Source organism: Oratosquilla oratoria, chromosome 11 (assembly GCF_046742065.1).
Source record: "Oratosquilla oratoria isolate Oo_2021 chromosome 11, ASM4674206v1, whole genome shotgun sequence".
NCBI lineage: Eukaryota > Metazoa > Arthropoda > Malacostraca > Stomatopoda > Squillidae > Oratosquilla > Oratosquilla oratoria.
In genome coordinates, this window is record NC_134787.1 from 13,512,170 (window position 1) to 13,535,419 (window position 23,250).

Below are 23,250 nucleotides of genomic sequence, written 5' to 3' on the forward strand. Positions count from 1 at the left end.
GCTACTATGTTGAATATAGATGAGAGAGAGAGAGAGAGAGAGAGAGATAAATATACAGGGTGAGAGGGAAAGAGAGGAGACAGAGACAGAGAGAGAGAGAGAGAGAGAAGAGAGAGGGATAGAGAGGGGGAGAGGAGAGGAAAGGAGAGAGAAGAGAGAGGGATAGAGAGGGATAGAGAGGGGGAGAGGAGAGGAAAGGAGAGAGAAGAGAGAGGGATAGAGAGGGATAGAGGAAAGGACAGGAGAGAGAGAGAGAGAGAGAGAGAGAGAGAGAGAGAGAGAGAGAGAGAGAGAGAGAGAGAGAGGAGAGAGGGATAGAGAGGGGGAGAGGAGAGGAAAGGAGAGAGAAGAGAGAGGGATAGAGAGGGATAGAGGAAAGGACAGGAGAGAGAGAGAGAGAGAGAGAGAGAAATTTTCAACCTCTAAGTTTATGAAACTTAATGCATCAGAACTAACCACATATGTCTAATCAAATGGAATGCTTAGATAGTGGGAGGAACTCCTGCTCTCCTCCAGAGGCTTGCAAGAAACTGGTAAACACAAACAGGGAAGAAGCCAACACCATGCTTAATAAACAGCCTGCACAGAAACATCAAAAGTTTTGATATGAAGTTGGAAACTTCTGAATTAAGTACAACCTAATGACTGAGGCATCTAAGCTGTGAATATGCTGATGGCATATCCAGTTAATTCTCTTTGGTGCTATGAGTTCAAGTTCTAGATCCAGTTTGTAGTGGGACTATCTAAATAAATCTAGTTTTCAAGCTGTACTGGAATGACTTGTGATTACACTTGACCCTCCATTTAACGGACAAATGTGTATAAGGTCCATTTCTGCCAAATGTAAACAGAACAGACCAGATCGGTAAATAACAGACAAATGACAGTTGTTGGCAATATGGTATGTTTTACATTTATTTGTTTCTTTTACTTGTCCTTGTCTTTACTTGTCTTTTACTTGTCCTTTTTGGCTACCCCCCTGGTAAGGGGGAAAAAAGCCTTGGTATATGTATGTATGTATGTATGTTTCTTTTACTGTGCCTGGAAATAATATTGTAATTTGTATTATTGATTAGTTTTAACACATAAATAGGTAAATATGAAATAAATGAAGAGAAATAAAGTTCTTTATTGGGCAGCATGGTGCAGGCATGGGTTGATGTATCACTGTAAAGTATCGCGCAACAGTGAATTAATGACTTGGATCAAACAAGTGTACACAGCAACAGATGATTGGGTCATCATCCAGCTCTATAATAGTCAGGATTTTCTGTCCGCTAAACTGAGGATCTATTACATGGGGGTCCATTAAATGGGTGGTCAAGTGTACTTGAATATGTTCTCGATCTCACTCATTGAGCTATGTGAACAAATATTTAGATACACACTTTACTGAAACTTAATTCCATTTCTCTACCATCTACAGTGAACACATTAACAATATCATTAAAAAAAAAACATATCAGTCTTCTCATTCACATTAAACATTTATACTTAGTTTGCATGCAAAGTCTAGCAAAACAAATGGAAATAATGCCAACTGGTTTGCCAACTCTGCTCTAGAAAAATTAAATTTTTCCAAAATCCTTTCATGACACCTTAACTATGACAACATACTTCACTGGTTAAAATACAGGTCACACTTCCTCATTAGGACCTAAACTAATTCTGAATAATAAAACAAAAGCTATCCATTCAATGATATATAATTATTGTTATAAGCCAGTTTCTTATTCTTTTTCTAATTAATCAGTTGTTCTGGAATAAATAAAAGAATTCTGTAGCTACTCTATATATAGTACAACTTAAAGTGTAATTATCAGTTACTGAAAACAGTGATTCTGTACACAAAAAATCCTGCTTTTTTTTTTTTTTTAAACAAGTTAAATTATTACAATCTTACCTTTCATGTTCTCTGGAATGATGCACTACGAATGCAATGTTTAACCAGTCTTGCTTCTTACAAGGCATTATTCAGACAATCAAGTAACCAAGGTTCAATCACATGACTACATATGCTCACATAATTGTCTGTGAATGTCTCGTGTGAAAAACACTGCCTTCTCAGTTGATGTTTGATGGAAATCTAATAATGTCCCTTGAACCTAGTTTCCATTGGTAGCTCTCATTTCCACTTACCAGACAAGCATGCATATTAATATTCCTGGGATATCATGAGCTGTACTGATCATCTACAAAAACCTCTGATCCCACCTACTATATCCTTTTTGATCACACATGCATACTTCAGAACAGTAATTGGTTGTCAGGTCCTCGTCTTAAAAAAGTAGTCATATACCTGACACCAACATCATGCAAAATTAAAACCAATTTAACCACCCCTTTCACCTCAGAATTGATATAACTGTTTGAAAAAGAAAATTATGTTTCTGTGAATTATGTCTCCATTACCACAAGAATGACTACAAGCACAGTATGTCAGTCAGTATTAATTCATATACTGCACAGGTGAAGGCATCAGTGCATGCTACTTCAGTTTCTGTGATACATTTGGAAACCTTGGATAAGCCACATCCTCTGCAAAGCTGAATGTACAATAAAAGGATAAATGAGGAAAAATTAGAAATAATTATACAATAAAGTACAGCAACACTGTGCTACTAACAACAACTTACTGGCATGCATATACAGAAAGTCAAGAAATAATGACATAAATAACTTCAATAATGAAAGTAGATACACAAATAAGCCAAAGTGATTACCATGCTCAGATTCTAAAACAATTATGAAGATGAACATCAATTACTCATATCAATCACATTACAGTGAAATAAATACAAGATAACAATAAATAACTTACCTGCTTTTTCCCTTTCTTTTTCCGCAGCAGAACCCATGGCCGAAAAAGAAAGGGCATGTTGCATCAAATCACTTGCACTATCTGCAAAATGAAAAACAAATTTCTGGTGAAAACTGGAAGTTATAATTTACGATGAATGTCATCTCTATAAAAATGTTATTAAAGTAATATGCAGACTTCCATCTCTACAATGGTGTAAATAAGTAAGTGTGCAGAATTCAAGATTAACAAGCAAGCAATAATTCATGTTCACGGCAACAGCAAAAATCTAACAAATTCTACTATTCACACAATGTACAGTGTACCACAATTCAGGGGTTATACTCCCAGGGCACTACGTATTATAGATTTCAGAATACAACTTAATTTCCCTCTCAAATGGTACAACAATGCATTGATACCAATGTCAATTAAGTGCTTACAGATACATGTGGCAGCCCAGCACTGGACACAACAAGGCATTATGCCACAAACTCAGTAAACATTTCCACAAAAGGTTATTTCTTGTTTCTTATTCTAGGTGAATGCTAGGGTAGTGAGTCAGGGATTGGAGATGGTTAAAGAAAATGGAGAAAAGTGGGAGGTGAGCCAGCTGTTGTTTGCGGACGACACTGCGCTTGTGGCAGGGTCAGAGGAGGGATTGAGGAAGCTGGTGGCAGAGTTTGGGAGAGTATGTGATAGAAGAAAGCTAAAGATAAATGTGGGTAAAAGTAAGGTGATGAGATGTACAAGGGGTGAAAGTGGCAGTAGACTGGAAGTGAACATTAAGGGAGAGCGACTGGAGGAAGTGGATAGTTTTAGATACTTGGGTGCAAGTGTAGCAGGAAAAGGTGGAGTGAAGGTGGAGGTAGAATGTAGATTGAGAGAAGCGAGTAAATGCCTTGGTGGTTTAAAGAGTGTAATGAGGAATAGACATTTGGGAATGGATGCGAAGAGGAGACTGTATGAAGGAGTGATTGTGCCAACAGCACTGTATGGGGCAGAAACATGGAACATAAGAGAAGAAGAGAGAAGGAGTTTGAATGTGTTTGAGATGAGGTGTCTGAGAAGTATGGTGGGGGTTACTAGGCTAGATAGAGTGAGAAATGAGGAGGTGAGGAGGAGAACAGGGGTGAAAAAGGATTTGGGAGATAGGGTTGATGAAAGAATATTAGGATGGTTTGGACACATGGAAAGAATGAGTGAAGAAAGACTAGTAAAAGAGGTATGGAAGGCAGATGTGGAGGGAGTGAACATGAGGGGACGTCCTAGGATGAGGTGGATGGATGGGGTGAAGGGGGCTTTGGGGAAGAGGGGAATGTCTGTTGAGGAAGGAAGGGAGAGGACGGAAGACAGAGGTGAATGGAGAATGGTTGTATATGGATGATGTTGTGACTGCATGAGGAGGAATGGGCGGGGAAGTGGGGGGTGGGGTAGTATGTGTGAGTAAATTTTGACGCAGCCCGAAGGGATTTCTCCCCGTCCTCGCCTTATATTGCAAAGGGGGACGGAGAGGGGGGGTCGCCGATTAAATGAAGCGGCCTCGCTGTGGATGTACTGTGTCTTGCGACACTGCTTCTGACCCAGGGCGGTGGGCAGGGTGCAGGGATGACCCGTCATCCAGGAGGTGCTCAGATGAGAGGAAGTGTGGGAGGGGTGTGGAGTGTATTTAGGGATGAAATGGGTGGGAGTGTTTTTATGCCTTTCCCTTTTTGGCTACCTCCCTTGGAAGGGGGAAAAAGCCTTGGTATATGTATGTATTCTAGTTTCAACAATACTAGTTGGTCCTCTTCATTTCTCACAAACAGAGAATTCCTGAAAATTACCAGTACCCTCCTTTCCATAGCTATCATAAAACAGGTATTAATTTTTTGTTGCTAACAATAATAATAATAACTGTTGTCACATGTTTCAGTGATAAACCCAGTGACTAGCAATGGCTTTTGCACCTTTCCACACATGTCTGTAGAAAGAAACAGAACTGGCATCTGTGTTGTACTTATGTGAAATTGTTTCTGTCACCAGCAGAAAGTAGTAGGAATGGAGCAGTCATCAGTTGTCAGTTCTTCATATGTGAAAATGTGGTAGAAATACAGATAAAGCTAACAGAGAAAGATACTGAACTCAGCCCTTCAGAGCTGTACCTCCAACTGGAAGTGATAAAGTTGAGCAATTCTGAGAATGGGCAATATGGAGAGGATTCTCTCCACTGCCCATTTTGCTGGACCACGATAAGGAGGTCCTTTTCTGATAGTGTACAATGAGTTTTATCATATAAATTCATTGTTTACTCCACAAGAAACAATAACAAAGCTAAACATTCTTTGATTATATGAAAATAAACTTCGAAGCTCCTATCTTTGTCTGCTAATGGTATTCAGTCACTGGTCACAAAATGGAATATAGCAAGGAATTTGATTGATACAATTCATTGTTATCATCATCCTTGCTGTTTTAATACCTGACTTGTTTTATTTCTCACAAAAGAGAAATATGCAACTACTATTCTGGTACAGAACAAAGGAAATGAAAATCAGAACAATAGTGACACAACTCTGTATTTGAATGATGCTGTTATTGTACCTCATCACCAATAACCAGTACTCATGTCCTTGGAGACAACATTATACTGAAGAGGTAGAGTTATATCAACCCATTCCTCCAGTTCCCTCTTTCAGGAGTCCCACTGCTCCCAGGAAGGTAGCTATGGCCACTGATTCACCCCATAGGTTATTCAATGAAGAGATTTTGTATTGCTGTCTGGAAGGGATAAGTAGTGTATGGCAGTGTAATATAAGATGATCTGTGTCTTCTGAGTAGTCTGGGGCCATTTTAATCTTGTCATGCCAGTTCTGTGTTCATACTGTTTTAATATGGGGTAGTGACCTGACAATAGTATGATAAGGAGGTGGAGTTGTATTAATCTGTTGCCATAGTTCTCCCTTGTAAAAAGGGGAGGGAGAGGGGATAAGATACAGAGCACTCAATTAGAGGGGAAGGGAGCCATTACCAGTTGTCAGCTCTCCCTATGTGAAAAGGTGACAGAAATACAAAGATGATAGAGAAACATCTGAAGCCTAGTCTGGAAACTGTCACCTCCTTACATGGAGACTGTTGGGAGATAATTCCATCTAATGTCCACTGTGCAGGACCTCTACTTGCAAGTACCTATCTTTTGTCTCCACCACCAGAGGACCAGCCTAGTAACATAAAATGCCCTAGACACACCAACCACACAGAATACATAGCACATTTTACTACACTGTCCAATCACTCCAAAAAGCTACACAAAATCTCTTCACTAAGTGACTAATGGGCTCATCCAACAGTCATGGATGGTTTACTCAAAGCCATGGGTCCCCCAGGAAGAGAGATCTGGGACAACAGACTGATTGACTTGTGTCATAACTCAGTATGATCTAACCAACAACAGCAACTCTATTCCTTTAAAAAATTAATGTATAACTAAGTTTCATGTGCATGAGTAAACACTGTACTGCTACCATGTATGAATAAGGAGTAAAGATCAATCATCAATCCACTGCCTTTGGTCTCTCTACCAGAAGATCCATGGCTCCTAGTCAACCAACAATATCCCTCAGTTTGGCCTTCAAGTCACTCAAAGATATAATGTGTTGTCTGCATAAGGTGAGAGTAGGGGAGTTTAAAAGGTAACCACCATGTGCAGCTGCATTTTTCTTTCATATTGTTATTTTTATGACAGCCATGTTTAAAAGAAATTATCTTATCTCAAAAGTAGTTTTTGAGTGAGTTTTTGATGACAGTTTTTGTAGTCTGCTAATTTGCATTCTAAAACACAGCATACAGCACCATCTCTTGGTATTAGCTCTGATGATATCATGATGTATAACCTAAGCCATATAAATTGACAATGTCATCCTGTAGTGATATAGACAATTCCTTCAGTGATACTGTGAACTTTTCATTGTCTTCTGAGAGTAGTCTTGACTCCCTAAATATCTCTGGCAACAGACAAGATGTGATATACAGTACAGTTAAAGGGTATCATTTGGAACTGAAATATCTCCTTGAAGAAGTTTTCATACTGGTGTATCATTGGTGGTTACCTGTGTTGTTAGTTCTGCAGTGCTGTCTTTGAACACTTGAAAAAGTAAGGATTATGTACATGATGCATTCAATAATTTTGCAGTGCCTGGACAATCCTGCATCACATTCACAGTGCACCTCCTAGATACCACAAGCTTTGTGAACAATGTCTACAATGCAATACAAATATTTTTTTTATCTCAGACCTAGTGTGCCAGTAAAACGGTTAAATATTCATTTGTTACTATAAGATAAAACTAATTATTCTTTAAACAAACTAGACACATTATCTTAGACAGTTTACACACTGTATAAAAAGGAAAGCTTCACTACAAGCATCACTAAGAACATACCAATCCATTCCAGCAAAGGAATTTTTTTCCCCCTATTTATTGCTATATTGTACACCCTATCTTATGGCTTGCTTTATTTTCCCTTTTGGTATATTTATTCTATATAATTTCTTTGTTATTCTTTTACTATTTTTCCGGGTTTTATTTTTCTAAGCTTATCTGATCAATTTAATAAAGATTTCCAAAAACAGTATCTCTATATCATTTGTTTTGCATAGTGCTCTAAGGAAGGTCATTTAGTATTATAGTAAGAAAATCTAGCCCCATAATTTAGCTCCCCGTGTATGTTTTGTATGGTTGTCATGAGCTTTATTCTCCTACCTTTCTCTACGAGATCTATATGTTATTAATATATTATTAGAGAAGACAGTAAGAGAAAGATGGGCAGAGTATTTTAGGGAGTTGCTAAATGTGAAGGAGGATAGGGAGGGAAAGGTACTTGCAGTGGCAAGTGCTAAGAAAATGACTGTGACAAGTGAGGAAAATGAAGGATAAAATAAGGAAGGATGAAGTGAAGGCAGTTGTTAAGATGATGAAAGCAGGTAAGGCACCTGGTCTGGATGGATGCCATGCAGAATGTCTGAAAAAAGGAGGTACAGTGATGGTGGCATGGCTGGTAAGGTTATTTAATGTTTGTTGGAGAGAGGGTTGAGTGCCGGAGGACTGGAGGAGTGCCTGTATAGTTCCACTTTACAAGGGAAAAGGGGACAAGTGTGAGTGTAGTAGTTTCAGACGAATCAGCTTGTTAAGTGTAGTTGGGAAGGTTTATGGGAGGATCTTGATTGAGAGGATCAGGAGAGGAACAGAGGGAGTAATTGGTGAGGAACAGTGTGGATGTAGGACAAGTAGAGGTTGCGTAGATCAAATTTTGTGGTAAGACAGATATGTGAGAAAGCTATGGGAAAAGGTAAAGATGTTTTTTAGGCTTTCATGGATCTGGAAAAGGCTTATGACAAGGTAGACAGGAAGGCACTGTGGGAGGTTTTGCAGATATACGGGATAGGAGGAAAGCTTCTAGGAGTTGTCAAGAGTTTTTATGAGAGTAGTAAAGTGTGTGTCAGGATTAGAAATGGAGAGAGTGAGTGCTTCGAGGTAAAGGTGGGACTTCGTCAGGGATGTGTTATGTCGCCCTGGCTGTTTAACTTATACATGGATGGGGTGGTGCAAGAGGTAAATACAAGGGTGGTGGGTCAGGGATTGGAGATGGTTAAAGAAAATAGAGAAAAGTGGGAGGTGAGCCAGCTGTTGTTTGTGGCAGATCAGAGGAGGGATTGAGGAAGTTAGTGACAGAGTTTGGGAGTGTGTGTGAAAGAAGGAAGTTGAAGATAAACGTGGGTAAAAGTACGGTGATGAGATCTACATGGGGTGAAAGTGGCAGCAGACTGGAAGTGAGCATTAAGGGAAAGAGACTGGAGGAAGTGGATAGTTTTAGATACTTGGGTGCAAATGTTGCAGGAAAGGGAGGAGTGGTGGTGGAAGTAGAATGTAGATTGAGAGAAGCAAGTAAATGCCTTGGTGGATTAAAAAGAGTAACAAGAAATAGACATTTGGGAATGGATGCTAAGAGGAGGTTGTATGAAGGAGTGATTGTGCCAACAGCACTGTATGGGGCAGAAACATGGAACATAAGAGAGGAAGAGAGAATGAATTTGAATGTGTTTGAGATGAGATGTCTGAGAAGTATAATGGGGGTTAATGGCTGGATAGAGTGAGAAATGAGGAGATGAGGAGGAGAACGGGGGTTGTAAGGGAGTTGGGAGATGGGGTGGATGAAAGAGTATTGGGATGGTTTGGACACATAGAAAGAATGAGTGAAGAAAGACTAGTATAAGAGGTATGGAAGGCAGATGTGGAAGGAGTGAACATGAGGGGGCAACCTAAGATGAGATGGATGGATGGGGTAAAAAGAGGCTTTGGGGAAGAGAGGAATGTCTGTTGCGGAAGGACAGTAGAGGACAGAAGACTGGTGAATAGAGAATGGTTGTATATGGATGATGTAGTGATGCATGAGGTGGAATGGGTGGGGGATGGGGGATGAGGTAGTATATGTGAGAAAAATTTGATGCAGCCCAAAGGGATTTCTCCCCATCTTCTCCTTTTCTGCATAGGGGGACGGAGAGGGGGGGTTGCCGATTAAATGAAGCGGCCTTGCTGTGGATGTGCTGTGTCTTGCGACACTGCTTCTGACCCAGGGCAGGGGACAAGATGCAGGGATGACCCATCATCCAGGAGGTGCCAAGATAAGAGATAAGGTAGAGGGTGGAGGGGAGTGGAGTGTATTGGGGATGGAGTGGGTGGGAATGGTTTTTATGCCTTTGTTTTTTGGCTACCTCCCTTGTAAGGGGGAAAAAAAAGCCTTGGTATATGTATGTATCATTCTCTGCCTCTTTTCTATTCTTTTCTTTCCAATCATGTATTTTCCTCAGTAGTTCTTTCTTCATTTTCATAATTTCTAAATCTGCTGTGGGTGTACTGTCTTGCTGCATTGCTTCTGACCCAGGGCAGTGGGCGGGATACAGGGATGACCTGTCATCCATGAGGAGCTAAGATGAGAGGGAGGAAAGGGTGGTGGATGGGAGTGGAGTGGATGGGAATGGAATGTATGGGAATGGGTACTTGCCTTTTGACTAAGCTATCTCCCATGTAAGGGGAAAAAAGCCCTTGGTATATATAGACAGATATTAATCTCTTCCATACAATGCCTACATAGGCATCATGAGGCGTGAGTGGCTATACAAGGATGTCAGCGTTGGCATCCTGATCATATATACAGTGAGACCTCTCATTAACGGATGTTAATTAGCTGTGTTTTTGCTGTGTTTTCGGTGTTTTGGAGTGGTTTTTGGGTGGCATAGTGATTGCACGCACTAAACAACAGCACCAAAAACACCGCACAGTGAAAACACCGCAAAGACAGCTAATTAATGTCCGTTGATGAGAGGTCTCACTGTACTTTGTAGTTGGAGCTAAGTGACTCCCGAATCCTGTAAGCTGGCTTGATCGTGTTTTCTGTTTATCATTACTCAGAGTTAAAGAGAATGAGTAAATCAGTAGTGCTCCTGTCACTGATATCATTTCCCATCAATGACATTTCACCACACTCAGTCCCACCATCCCAACCTCCTCTACTTCAACACCTGCACTCACACACCTCTACTTCTATGTAAAAATGGCAGTCTCGAATTTTAGTGACTGAAAACCCACAGCCCCACAGCAATCGGCAAAACCCCTCTAGTCCTGCAATTGATTTCTCTGGGAATTTTTGGATTGTATTAGTACAGAACTGTTATGTCACTAGCTTGTACTGGTAGGAGGGGAACTGTCACCATTTGTTAGCTGTTCTATGTTTAAAGGTGAAAGAAAAACAAGATTGATAGAAAGAGATCTTGGGTCTAATCTATGGATGGTGTCAGCCCTCTAGAGCTGCACTGTTAAATGGTAGTGAAAAAGTTGACAGATTTTGAAGACTGTCAGCTGGGAGATGACCCTACTTGATGTCAATCTTATGGGAACACCTCATGCAGGTACCAGTCACTGGTTCCTCTAATCCAAATACGAGACCAAAAGAGATTTTTTTTACCAGTCTTCCCTCCACCCTGACTGTGGCAAACTTTGCTTCCTTAACTAAACAACTGTACTTACCTTATTTCAAACTGTGTGTATGTATACAGTGTGTATGTATGTATGTATGTATGTGTATTTACCTAGTTATATCTTACAGGGAGGGGAGCTATGCTCGTGGTGTACTGTCTTTGTATCTCGCAGTGTCTAGTTTCCTCTTAAATTTGTGTATAGTTTTTGTGAGTGTGTATGTGTGATACCTAATGGAATCCTATCTCTGTGTATCCATTGGTGTGTGTGTCTGTGCATGTGGTGCACTTATGACAGAGAGTGAATGAGTGTGTGAGAGAGAGAGAGAGAGAGAGAGAGAGAGAGAGAGAGAGAGAGAGAGAGAGAGAGAGAGAGAGAGAGAGAGAGAGAGAGAGAGAGAGAGAGAGAGAGAGAGAGAGAGAGAGAGAGAGAGAGAGAGAGAGAGAGAGAGAGAGAGAGAGAGAGAGAGAGAGAGAGAGAGAGAGAGAGAGAGAGAGAGAGAGAGAGAGAGAGAGAGAGAGAGAGAGAGAGAGAGAGAGAGAGAGAGAGAGAGAGAGAGAGAGAGAGAGAGGGAGGGAGGGGGAGGGGGAGAGAGGGAGGGAGGGAGGGAGGGAGGGAGGGAGGGAGAGAGAGAGAGAGGGGGGAGGGAGGAGGAGGAGAGAGGGAGGGAGGAGGAGGAGAGATAAAGAAAGAGTGAGATAAAGAGATAGAGAGAGATAAAGAGAGAAGAGGGAGAGATAAAAGAGAGGATAAAGACAGATAAAGAGAGAGATAGAGATAAAGAGAAAGCAATAAAGAGAGATGAAGAGAGAGAGATAAAGAGAAATAAAGAGAGAGAAATAAAGAGATAAAGAGAGAAAGAAAAAGAGAAAGAGAGAGTAGAAAAACAGGAGAAAGACTGAAGGATGGAGGGAGGGATGGGTGTGTTCGTGTGTGTGTGTGTAAGAGGGAATAAAATAGCAATCAGGTGTGTCCCTGTGCTCTAGTGAGTGAGTGAGAGTCCGTGTTTTATTTGATCTTCCTCCTCGGGTTCTAACTCTCTCTCTTTCTCCACCAAAGGCCCTTCTTTTCAGAAACCTGACAGTCTAAGAGACAATTTTGATGCTGACTTTAGCAAAACCTTAGCCCAATCTTGGATTCTACACACCTCTTCTATCGAGGGTAGCACGTGTTGCCTCACCCGACAAGGTGTGCAACAAACCTGGGGAAGAAGAGAATCACAAAAGGTGTTAGTCAGCAACCAATGACCACGCGAGAAAGAGCAAAAGGAAGTCTCAAGTTGCCCTATTCACACTTTATTGCCTATTTTAAAGAAATGGTTTGAGATGATTGTTGTCGAGTGTACCATCTCTCCTATATGATCCAAAAGGTAAATAACTAAAATAAAATCAGGGGCACAAATAAAAGTATCTTGTACAAGGGTCAAGCAATAATCAAATAAACATGAGGTTTGATACAAAATAAGTAAATAAATAAAATAAAAAGTGGGGCCAGGAACAACAAACTTTACCCAACAGCACCTATTCTAATGAACCAATCACCTATCTCTATCTATATATCAAGGGTTTTTTTCCCCCTTATAAGGGAGGTAGCCAAGCCAAAGGCAAATACCTACTCCAACTCATTCCACTCCCCTCCACCACCCTTTCCTCCCTCTCATCTTAGCTCCTCGTGGATGACAGGTCATCCCTGTATCCCACCCATTGCCCTGGGTCAGAAGCAACGTAGCAAGACACACTATGTCCACAGCAAGGCTGTTTCACTTAATCAGCGAACCCATCTGTCCTTCCCCTCATACAGAATAAGAGATGCAGGGGAGAAATTTCTTTGGGATGCATCAAAATATCATTCATAAATTTGAGGCAATAACCTAGATTTCCAAAACTTTTGATGCTACCATCTTCAAGATTATTCCTTTTTTATCATTACTGTGATGGACATGGCTTTGAACTAGGAAATAATATAAAAAAAAAAAGTCCCTTTGGTGTCAGTTAAAAAAAAAAAAAATATATATATATATATATATATATATATAAAAAAAAAAATATATATATATATATATATATATATATATATATATATATATATATATAATATATATGTATATATATTAGCATGAAAGAGCCACAAGACCATTTCCACATTTTTGGTGATCTTGACCCAAATCCTCTCAATACTGAACAGTTATATAGGGACCATTAACTATATTTTCCATAAGTTTAATGTTAACTGATCTAACTCTTTGGGAATAACATTACTAACAAGGAAACAATACAAGAAATAAAGGAACTCAATAAAAAATAATACATCACCCCAATTCCACCCATGCAAAGTAACCAATAACAACTGGAAGCTTGAAAGCTAGGCCACATGATGGTCCTACAAGAAAGATATCAGACAGAATCATCACCCTAATGCCTGTCTTCAAAATTCTATCAACACTCATTTCTATCTGGAGGTGGCCCAAGGAGCTTACACTTGGTTTCCAAACTAGACCCATGAATTCTTTCAAATCTGATTATATTCCCTCCATTTTTCACACAGGAAGAGTTGACAATCAGACACTACTTCCTACCTCCTCATCTCCCTCCTACCAGCCAGTGACATTAAAAAAGACCCACACCAGTACAACAGACAAGTCCAACATAGGATGGCCTTATGACAAGTACTTGCTACTAATAGGTTGCAGGTTTCTAGTTAATGAAATTCTGGCATAAATCATGGTATCATTACAAATATGCCTTCAGAGAAGGAACTTTTAAATGAATGTAAGCATGTGCAAGACACATCTATCTACCTATCTATATACAAAGGAATACTTCCTCCCTTATGTGGGATGTAGCCAAGACAAAGGCACACACCCACTAACATTCTCCACCCTTGTTTCCCTCTCATAAGTAAAACACAGACGTAAAGATACCAACCTCCTTCAGACAATCAATCAATCAATACCAATGGTCCTTTCACTTTACATGGGGAAAAGGCATCATAAAAATGCTGAGTACTACAGAAGGTTCAGATAAAACACAGATTCACTCTACACTAACTGCATATATTAGCTACCAAAGTGCTTTGGGTGATAGCTACTGACAACTTGTATTTCAGATATCATGTTGGTTCAAGTGGGCTATACTATATCAGGTACTCCCTTTTGTGTCCCAGTAGGCAAATCAAATTGCTATCCTCTCCCACTGGACAAAAATACTAAAATACTTGGCCTTGTATCTGATACACAACCTTCACTCTCCAACATAAGACTGTATAATGGATGCAAACAAGAAACTGGATGTGTTCAGACCAGTTGCAGGCACAGGATTTGGACAATGAAAAAGAAACACTTATCACAGTGTACAAACAACTCATGAGAACATGTAACTATGTCTCCATAGCATGGTATCCAACAATTAAGAAAACTAAAAAAAAAAAACATATAGACAACAAAAACACAAGGCTTTAGAAATAATACCTGATTGCACCAAAACAACTCCAATAGAACATCTACTGACACATTAAGAATTGAAGATCTTCCCCATAGAGCAGTACAAGAAAATGACATACACAAAGTTACAGCCCTTGAGCCCATCTACCCCCATATAACATCACACAAGCACTGCCCACAGAATGCACATAAAAACAACCAAAGTGGCATTCCACTGAAACATTTATAACAACCTACTCCATGTACCTAACAAAACATCAAGCCAAAAACACATAGCAAGCATTCCTAAATAAACCAACAAATCCAAAATCAACCCATCTTTATCAGACATCAACCCAGCAGATAAATCATCCCCAAGACACAAAATTGACATTAACATACCTAAGCTCAGCTCATACACAATACTACAAATACCAACACAGAAGTGCCCTGACAAGAGACACCAACTGCCTGATAAGGAATCACCACACAGAAGACATAGAATATGTTATTTTACACTCTCCTGTATTCACTCACTCCAGACAACTACACAAAATCTCTTCCCTGAGTGGCCTAATAGCTGAACCAGTGGCTGTGGCTGGGTTTTCTTGGGGCTGTGAATTTTCTGGGAACTTTGTTAATGTAGAAATCACACACTCTTGAGTTATTAAGAGCAGTCAGTAAGGATATGGGTGCCAACCATCAACCTTTTCTCGTGCATACACAAGTGAAGTGGTTATCCTGTGGGAAAATGCTCACACACCTGATGAGCCTGAAGGAGGAGCTGGGAGCTCTTCTTTTGGACATGAGGATTGTTCCAGTGTGGTACCTTAGTAATGAGAAATAATTTGCACAGCTCTATTTGATGGATGTATCCAGTGAAATCTAAACATCATTATGCAGAGTGCAAGTACAAGTAGTACAGCCCACAAATGCAGAGTATGTTGTTAAGCATAATCAAATCAAAACCTTGAGTACTGTCCAGCATAAAGAACTTCTGAAGGTCACTAAAAACATGGGAAATTTGTGCCTAAATGAGCCATCAACATTATGAAAAGATCCATTCATGAAAAAAACATGGTTTCCCATGTCATCATACACCTGTCAAGAGACAAGGGCCATATTATGCAGTTGCTTCTCTGAATTCACAGTGAACCAAGCAACTTCAAAGCTTTTGTTTGCATATCCTGATACAGAAAGCATGAAGGCAAAGCTTGCAAACTTCCTGAATCAAAATCAACATTTCACACATGCCAATGCACAAGTGAAGTTTACATTCTGTAGAGCCTGTCAATACAAGACTTATGTGGCAACCCAAGGGAAAAAGTCATGTAGCAGTCTTTTGTGTTTGGACACATCTCCACTCACAGAGGACTGCAGAGTCACTTTTTAAGATAAAAGGAAAAATAAATGCATGTTGGATGGGTGTGGAATGGATAGGTGCATGCCTTGACTGGCCAACCTCTAAGGAGGAAAGGCCTGTTTAAATTTGTACTTTACCACCCCTAGGACTAATTCTTCTTTTTCTGTATTCCTTTGGCATGGGATTAAGGATGACACTGCCATGTTCTCTATGTGTCATAAAAAGCATTAAACAAGGTGGAAGGAAGAGGACAAAGAATACCCCTTTCCATATTTTTTCCTATATAATGTCAAGGATTTGACAATGGCATTATAGGTATATGAGAAAGAAAGTTCTTACAGGAAGTCAAAAGTTTTTACATGAGTAGTAGAGTTTGTGTTTGGACTGAGAATGGTGGAGAGTGAGTGATATGAGATGAATGCAGGGCTGCACCTACATTGAGTTATGTCACTGTGGTTGTTCAATGTACTATCCCAATGCACTACCATAGGGTAGTACAGTAGATAAATGCAAAAGTGAGGGGCAGAGGATTGGAGATGGTTAATGAAACTGGAGGTAAGTGGGAGGTAAGCCAGTTGTTGTTTACTGATGACAGTATGCTTGTGACAGAGTTTGGGAAAGTATGTGACAGAAAAAAGCTGAAAGTAAATATGGGTAAAAGTAAGGTGATGAGATGTACAAAGGATAAGAGCAGCAGGGGACTGAAGGCAAGTCTTAAGGTCACATGTAGCAAGGAATGGATGAGTAAGGGGTGGAGGTGAACTGTAGCATGCGAGAAACAAGTAAATATCTTCGCGGAACAAAAAGTATCATGAGAAAAAAGTATCTGTGGATGGATGCAGAGAGACAGCTATATGAAAGGGTGACTGTGCCTATAGCACTGTATGGGGCAGAGACTTGGAATTTAAGGGAGACATACATACATATACCAAAGGCTTTTTCCTTCTACATGGGGGGTAACCAAAAAGAAAAAGGCATAGAAACCACTCCCACCCATTCCATCCACCCTCCTCCCTCCCTCTTATCTTGGCACCTCCTGGATGATGGGTCATCCCTGCATCCTGTCCACTGCCCTGGGTCAGAAGCAGTGTCACAAGACACAACACATCCACAGCAAAGCCGAAAGGAGAAATATAAATGTGTTTGAGATGATGTTTGAGAAGTTTGGTGGGAGGTACAAGGATGGACTGAACAAGAAATGAGGAGGTGAGGCAGAGAGTTAGAGAGGAAAGGGAATTGGCAGATGTGGTTGATAAAAGAATACTGGGATGGTTTGTGCATATGGAAAGAATGAGTGAAGAAGGATTTACAAAAAGAGTGTAGAAGGCAGAGGTGGATGGACTGAACTTGAGAAGAAGACCGAGATTGGGATGGATGGATGATGGGGTGAAGGGGGCCTCGTATATGTCCGTTGAGCAGGGAAGGGTGAGGACAGGAAATAAGTGGAGAATGGTTGAGAATGGATGATAAGTTGATGTGGCTCAAAGGAATTTCTCCATGTCTTCCCAATTTATTTACAAGGAGACCTGGAGGGAGGGTCACCAAGTAAATCATGCAATAAAGATAAGCCAGTTTTGGCTGTTAAGTCCTGCTGTGTCTTGGTGCATTACTTCAGACCCAGGCAGCAAGTGGAAGCAGGGATGGCCCTTCAGATTTTTAAAAAGGAAACAAATGGGTGCTGGATGGTGTAGGTTGGGTGCATGCCTTACCTGACTACTTCACTTGTAAGGAGAAAGAAACCATTTGGTGTATATACATATATACAGACACACACACATATATGTATATATATTATATATGTATATATGTGTGTGTGTGTGTGGATATATATATATATATATATATATATATATACTATATACATATATATATACATATATATATATATATATATATATATATATATACTATATATATAGTATATATATGTGTTTATATATATATATACATATATATATATGAGAGAGTAATGGGTGGGGAAGGGCAAACGAAGATGTGTTGGGTATATAATTTATTGCCCTAACGTTTCGACCAACTTGGTCTTCAGAAGACCAAGTTGGTCGAAACATTAGGGCAATAAATTCTATTCCCAACACATCTTTGTTTGCCCTTCCCCACCCATTTCTCTCTCATTTGTCTGAAATAATTTTTAAATATATATATTTGTCATTAATTTGTTCCAGGAGACATGACATAAGTTGAAAAACAAGTTGAATTTGCTTATATGTAGCCTACATTGTAGGCTAGGTAGGCCTGGTGTAGCCTAGGCTAAACTGCTAATAGCCATTCCCCAGTACTATATTTTACTAATGAATGCATTTTTGATAAGATAAAGTTAATAAAAACCTATTTTAAGTTTTCAAACAGAACATGTAGCTATTATTTTGTAATTAAGTATAAAAAAAAAAAAAAAGAAGTACCTGTACTTTAACTTTACCAATGTGTACAATTTGGTGTTTACATCGCTAAAAGCTATTTCGCAGTGCTGTACTTTATGAATGCATTGTCAATAACATACAGTAAAACAAAACAAAAAACAAACAAATAAAAATATTTTAAGCTTACAATCATTTTGTAATGAGTGAAAAATAAAATAAAGTATTTCTAATTTACCAATGCAGTACATACAATATGTTGATGTTTACATTATAGACATTTCATCATCGCCATTTTATCCTCCAGCGATATAGCATGGTGCTTAGCAATTTCACTAGGACTTTTCTTAGGAGGCGCGGGGGCAAATATTACAGTTACAAGTGAATGTTAACCCCTTCCATACGGTGCCGCACACGAAGGCGTCATGGACTTAGATCTCGGTGGCAGCAGCCAATGCCAGCCGTATGACGTGTCGTAATAATACTCGCATCATAAAATATAGTCACCGCTTATATCGATCGTTCTCTCTTCACCCGTGAATTTTGATAACCATAGAAAATGCGATTACAAAAGAATTAGAAAGAATGTCATTATGGAGGGGTGACTACAATAAATATAATCAAGACGCCGATATGGCAGCCTCACGAATACACTCGCTCCCCATGACGCCTACGTGTGCGGCACCGTATGGAAGGGGTTAATGAGAAAATCTACAAAACTTCAGTAAACAGATCATAACCCAAAACAATTGCAGGATTTGAGACACCGCCTAACGGTAGATACAGTACAGATTGGAACTACTGTTGCCCTGATAAAAAATCAGCTGATTTCATGTTCTAGTGAACTTGGGCATACTACTTTATGGTATGTATTTTAGCAGTTACTGAATCTTAATATAATTTTACATGCTTTTATTCTTATTGTAACATGAATTTATGTGCTTGAAATGTTTTTTGGTGTTTATGCGATTCCATTATTATTGGCTGATCAACGTAAAGTCAAGTAAAACGAAAACTTGAATTTCATTTTTCCATATATCATTTTTGAAAACAAACTTATCTTCAAAAACGACATAAGCTGAAACGACGAAAGCCGAGGTGTGCCTGTACACACACACACAGAGGTGGGATTAAAAAAAAAAAAAAAAAAAAAAAAAAAAAAAAAAAAAAAAAAAAAAAAAAAAAAAAAAAAAAAAAAAAAAAAAAAAAAAAAAAAAAAAAACATGGTCTCCCACTGTGCTAGTAGCCTGCAGATATCACTTAAGCTGTATTATAGCCTGTATAAGCCAATTTTTAACGACCAGTTTGTGGAGCTCATGAAATTCTAAGAACAGGTTCATACCAACCGGTAAGAACCAGCTGAATCCCACCACTGTATATATATACAGAAGATAGGGGTGAATGGAGAATGATTATGTATGGGTGATGCTGTGATGCATTAGAGGGAGTGGGTGGGGGATGGGGGGTGAGGGAGTTTGTGAAAAATAAATTTACAAAGCCCGAAGGAATTTCTCCCCATCTTCTCAATTTCTGCTCAAGGTGATAGAGAGGGTGGGGGGGTCGCCAATTTAATGAAGCAGCCTTGCTGTGGATGTGCTGTGTCTTGCAACACTGCTTCTGACCCAGGGCAGTGGGTGAGATGCAGGAATGACCCATCATCAAGGAGGAACCACGATAAGAGGGAGGGAGGGAGGTGGATGGGGTTGGAGTATGTGGGGATGGAATGGGTGGGAGTGGATTTTATGCCTATGTTTTTTGGCTACCTACACTGCTTCTGACCCAGGACAGTAGACAGGATGCAGGGATGACCCGTCACCCAGGAAGTGCCAAGATGTAAAGGAGGGAAGAGGGTGGAGGGTAGTGGAGTATGTAGGGGATGGAATGGGTGGGAGTGGTTTCTATGCCTTTTTCTTTTTGGCTATCTCCTGTGTAAGGAGGAAAAAAGCCTTTGGTATATGTATGTTAAAGCTGTGAAAGAACAAAGCTAAATATTTACAAGAGCAAATCTACCATGGTAATGATTCATCAGTGAGAGTTTTTTAAGAGGACATGCATTTTGATATATACAAATCATACATAAATCACCATTGATCTTCATATTGTTGTTCTGTAATGATTGATATATAAACTAAGATTTTGCTAATTAAAATTTAGACCTAGATTAGACATCAATTTCATCCCTGAAAAAGTAGTATCCACACAAAAGTTGACCTCTTAAATTCAGCCTTAAATACTGATAATCTTATCTATTACTTGGGCATATATGGTAATAATAAGAGCAGTTGCTTGTATTTACCTAGTTGTATTTTGCGGGAAGGGGAGCTACGCTCGTGGTGTCCAGCCTTTGTATCTAGCAGGGTCTAGTTTGCTCTTAAACTCATGAATGGTTTTTGCGCACACTATTTCATTGTCCAGTTTGTTCCAAGTGTCCATCACTATGTGGAAAACTGCTTTTCTTCAGATCTCTTCTGTAGCTATGTTTTTTAATTTTCTTTCCATGTCCTCTTGTGTTTCTCTTGTCCCAGTTTAACAAGTCCTCTCTATTGAGTACTTCTGTGCCTTTCATAATTCTGTAGATGGTCAGTAGGTCACCTCTCTCTCTTCTTTGCTCCAGAGTCGGTAACTCCAGTTTAGCCAATCTCTCCTCATATGTTTGCAAGTGCATGGGCCATTTTTGTTGCTGCTCTCTGGATTCTATTTTCTTCATATTCTTTTTGGTACTGGGTGACCACAATGTCGCTGCATATTCTAGTCTAAGCCTTATCATTACGACCATTATCTTTTTAATCATTTCTTCATCCAAATATGTAAATGACACTTTTATTGATCTTAGCAAGTTGTAGGATTCTCCGACAATTTTATTTATCTGTTTGTCATAGGACAAGTCATTTGAGATAATTACACCCAAATCTTTTTCGGATCTCTCGTTCTTTACCTCCTTGGTTCCAATTTTATATTGTCCTGATATTCTGTTTTTGGTTTTTCCAAACTCCATTATGCTACACTTCTTAATATTGAAGTCCACTTCCCATTTCTGACTCCAGTTCCATACCTTATTCAGGTCTTCCTGCAGTGATTCGCAATCCTTCGCTTGGCGTCATCTGCAAAGAAGCTCATGTAACATCACATCATCATCCATATCATTCATATAAATAGCAAACATTATTTGGAGTCAATACAGGTCCTTGCGGTACTCCACTGATCACCTCTTTCCAATCTGAATATTTTTCTCTGAGCACTACCCTCATCTTTCTACCAATCAGGAAGACCCTCATCCATTTTAGTAGGTTCCCTTGTATCCCTCCTATATGTTCCAGTTTTTTTTTTTATAATTTTTTGTGTGGTACTTTGTCAAAAGCTTTTTGTAAGTCCAGGAAGGCACAATCAGCCCATTCATTCCTTTCTTGCACTATGTCTATTAATCTTGAGTAGAAACATATTAAGTTTGTGGTACATGATCTTCCTTGTCTGAACCCAAATTGTCTTGGGTTTATTGTATTGTTATCTTCCAGGTGTTTTACCCATCTATTCTTGATGATTTTCTAACAAATTTTGGCTATAGTGCTTGTTAGTGAGACTGGCCTATAGTTAGTTGGTTCTTCCTTGTTTCCTCCTTTATATATTGGTACAATGTTAGATCTTTTGGTAGTTTTCCTTCTTTAAGTGAGCAATTTATTATGTTTTGTATTTTGTCCGTTAGTTCTTCTTTGCATTCTTTTAGAATCCAATTTGCAATTCCATCCGGGCCATGTGATTTCCTGATGTCAAGGTTTGATAGGTGTTCCAATATTTCTTTTTGTGTTATTGTTATCTCGCTCATGGGGGGGAGATTGCCTTTTATTACCTTTGTCCCAATATTGTGCTTTCTCTCTAGTGAAGACAGATTTGAAGTGATTATTCATGACTTTGGCCATTTCTAATTCTGCTGTGTATTCAATATTCCCTTGGGTTGCTCTTTGCATTTATCTATAATATCCTTTTCATGGTTCCTTTTTTCCTCTCTTCTCACTTTAACATACTCATTTCTATAGTTTATATAAACTTGCCATTTTCCAGGTTTTTTATCTTTTCTCCACCTTTTCCAAGCTCTGTCCCTTCTGTCTTTTGCCTCACTGCATCTTTTGTTAAACCAGTATTTAATGTACACTCTCTCTTGCTTCTGTCTTGGTACATGCCTATTTACCCCTTCATTGTAATTATCCATCAAGATATTCCATTTCTCTTCCATGTAAAAAAAATTCCAGTTTGCATTCTGAAAGAATTTCTCTAGTTTTGCAAAGTCTATTTTGTTGTACATCAATCTTCCTTTCCTATGCTTTTCATTTCTCTCCATGTATATTTCTTCCTTTAGTTCAGTTTCAATGAGTATATGGTCACTCTTTCCAATTGGTGTCTTGTATTGGATTTTATCCACAATTTCAGGTTCTGTTGTAAATATTAAATCTAGTTTTGATGGCTCCTTGTTATTTCTGTTTCTGGTGTTTTCACTGACCCACTGAGTCATTGTGTATTCCATGGTCATATCCAGTAGTACATTACCCCACAAGTCATCTCCTCCTCACACTGTCATGTTTTCCCAACAAATTTCTTTGCAATTGAAGTCCCCCATAATTACCATATTACCCCCACCCATTAGTATCTCATTTAATGATTGCCTTGTATCTTCTAGCATTTTCGTACGCTTGTTCTCTTTCCAAGTGTTTGTGGGGTCACCATTCTGTGTTTAAAGATGGAGGAAATACAAAGTCTATAGATATCTTAGGATCAGTCAAAAGACCAAGTATCAAACTTCCAATTGAAATTGAAGAAGTTGACAGGGTTTGAAGATATGCAGTAAAGAGATGATTCTGACATTCTCATATGACTATCTCATGCAGGTACCCAAAGTCAGTCCCAATATTTAAGATTATGTAGGTAATAATGAAAACAGGGTATGGGGTGTGGTCTGTGAGTGTACATATGGATAAGAATGGCTGGTGGAAGTGTAGTTGATATAGTACTAACAGATTATGTAGTAGTGTCCTAAAGGACATATGGAAATATTTGATGTGACATGGAATACGAAAGGCAGAAATGAAGAGTTTGACTATTTTTTATTGAATAGAGTGAGAAATGTGGATATGCTGCAGAGAACTGGGATGGAAAAGGAGCCATTAGATAGGGTAGATCATAGAGTGCTAAGGTGATTTCAGCATATTGAAAGAGCAAGTGAAGTCTAACAAAGCCAGTGTGGAAGACAAAAGTGGAGTGAATAAACTTGATTGGAAATGTATACATACAAT

General features: G+C 39.2%; 1 protein-coding gene across 11 annotated transcripts in view; it reads right to left on the reverse strand.

Moving 5' to 3' along the window:
• Positions 1–23,250, reverse strand: part of Opa1 (Opa1 mitochondrial dynamin like GTPase) — an 87,381-nt gene that overhangs the window by 47,352 nt on the left and 16,779 nt on the right. For 4 of the 11 annotated variants that reach the window (XM_076192305.1, XM_076192303.1, XM_076192300.1 and 1 more), the window contains exons 6-8: positions 14,994–15,059; positions 11,960–12,013; positions 2,822–2,902 (exon numbers count right to left, since the gene is read on the reverse strand). In XM_076192305.1, the coding sequence (XP_076048420.1) occupies positions 2,822–2,902; positions 11,960–12,013; positions 14,994–15,059 (201 nt within the window). The remainder of the gene's footprint in view (positions 1–2,821; positions 2,903–11,959; positions 12,014–14,993; positions 15,060–23,250) is intronic. The other 7 variants (XM_076192311.1, XM_076192308.1, XM_076192304.1 and 4 more) reach the window with 3 other exon arrangements.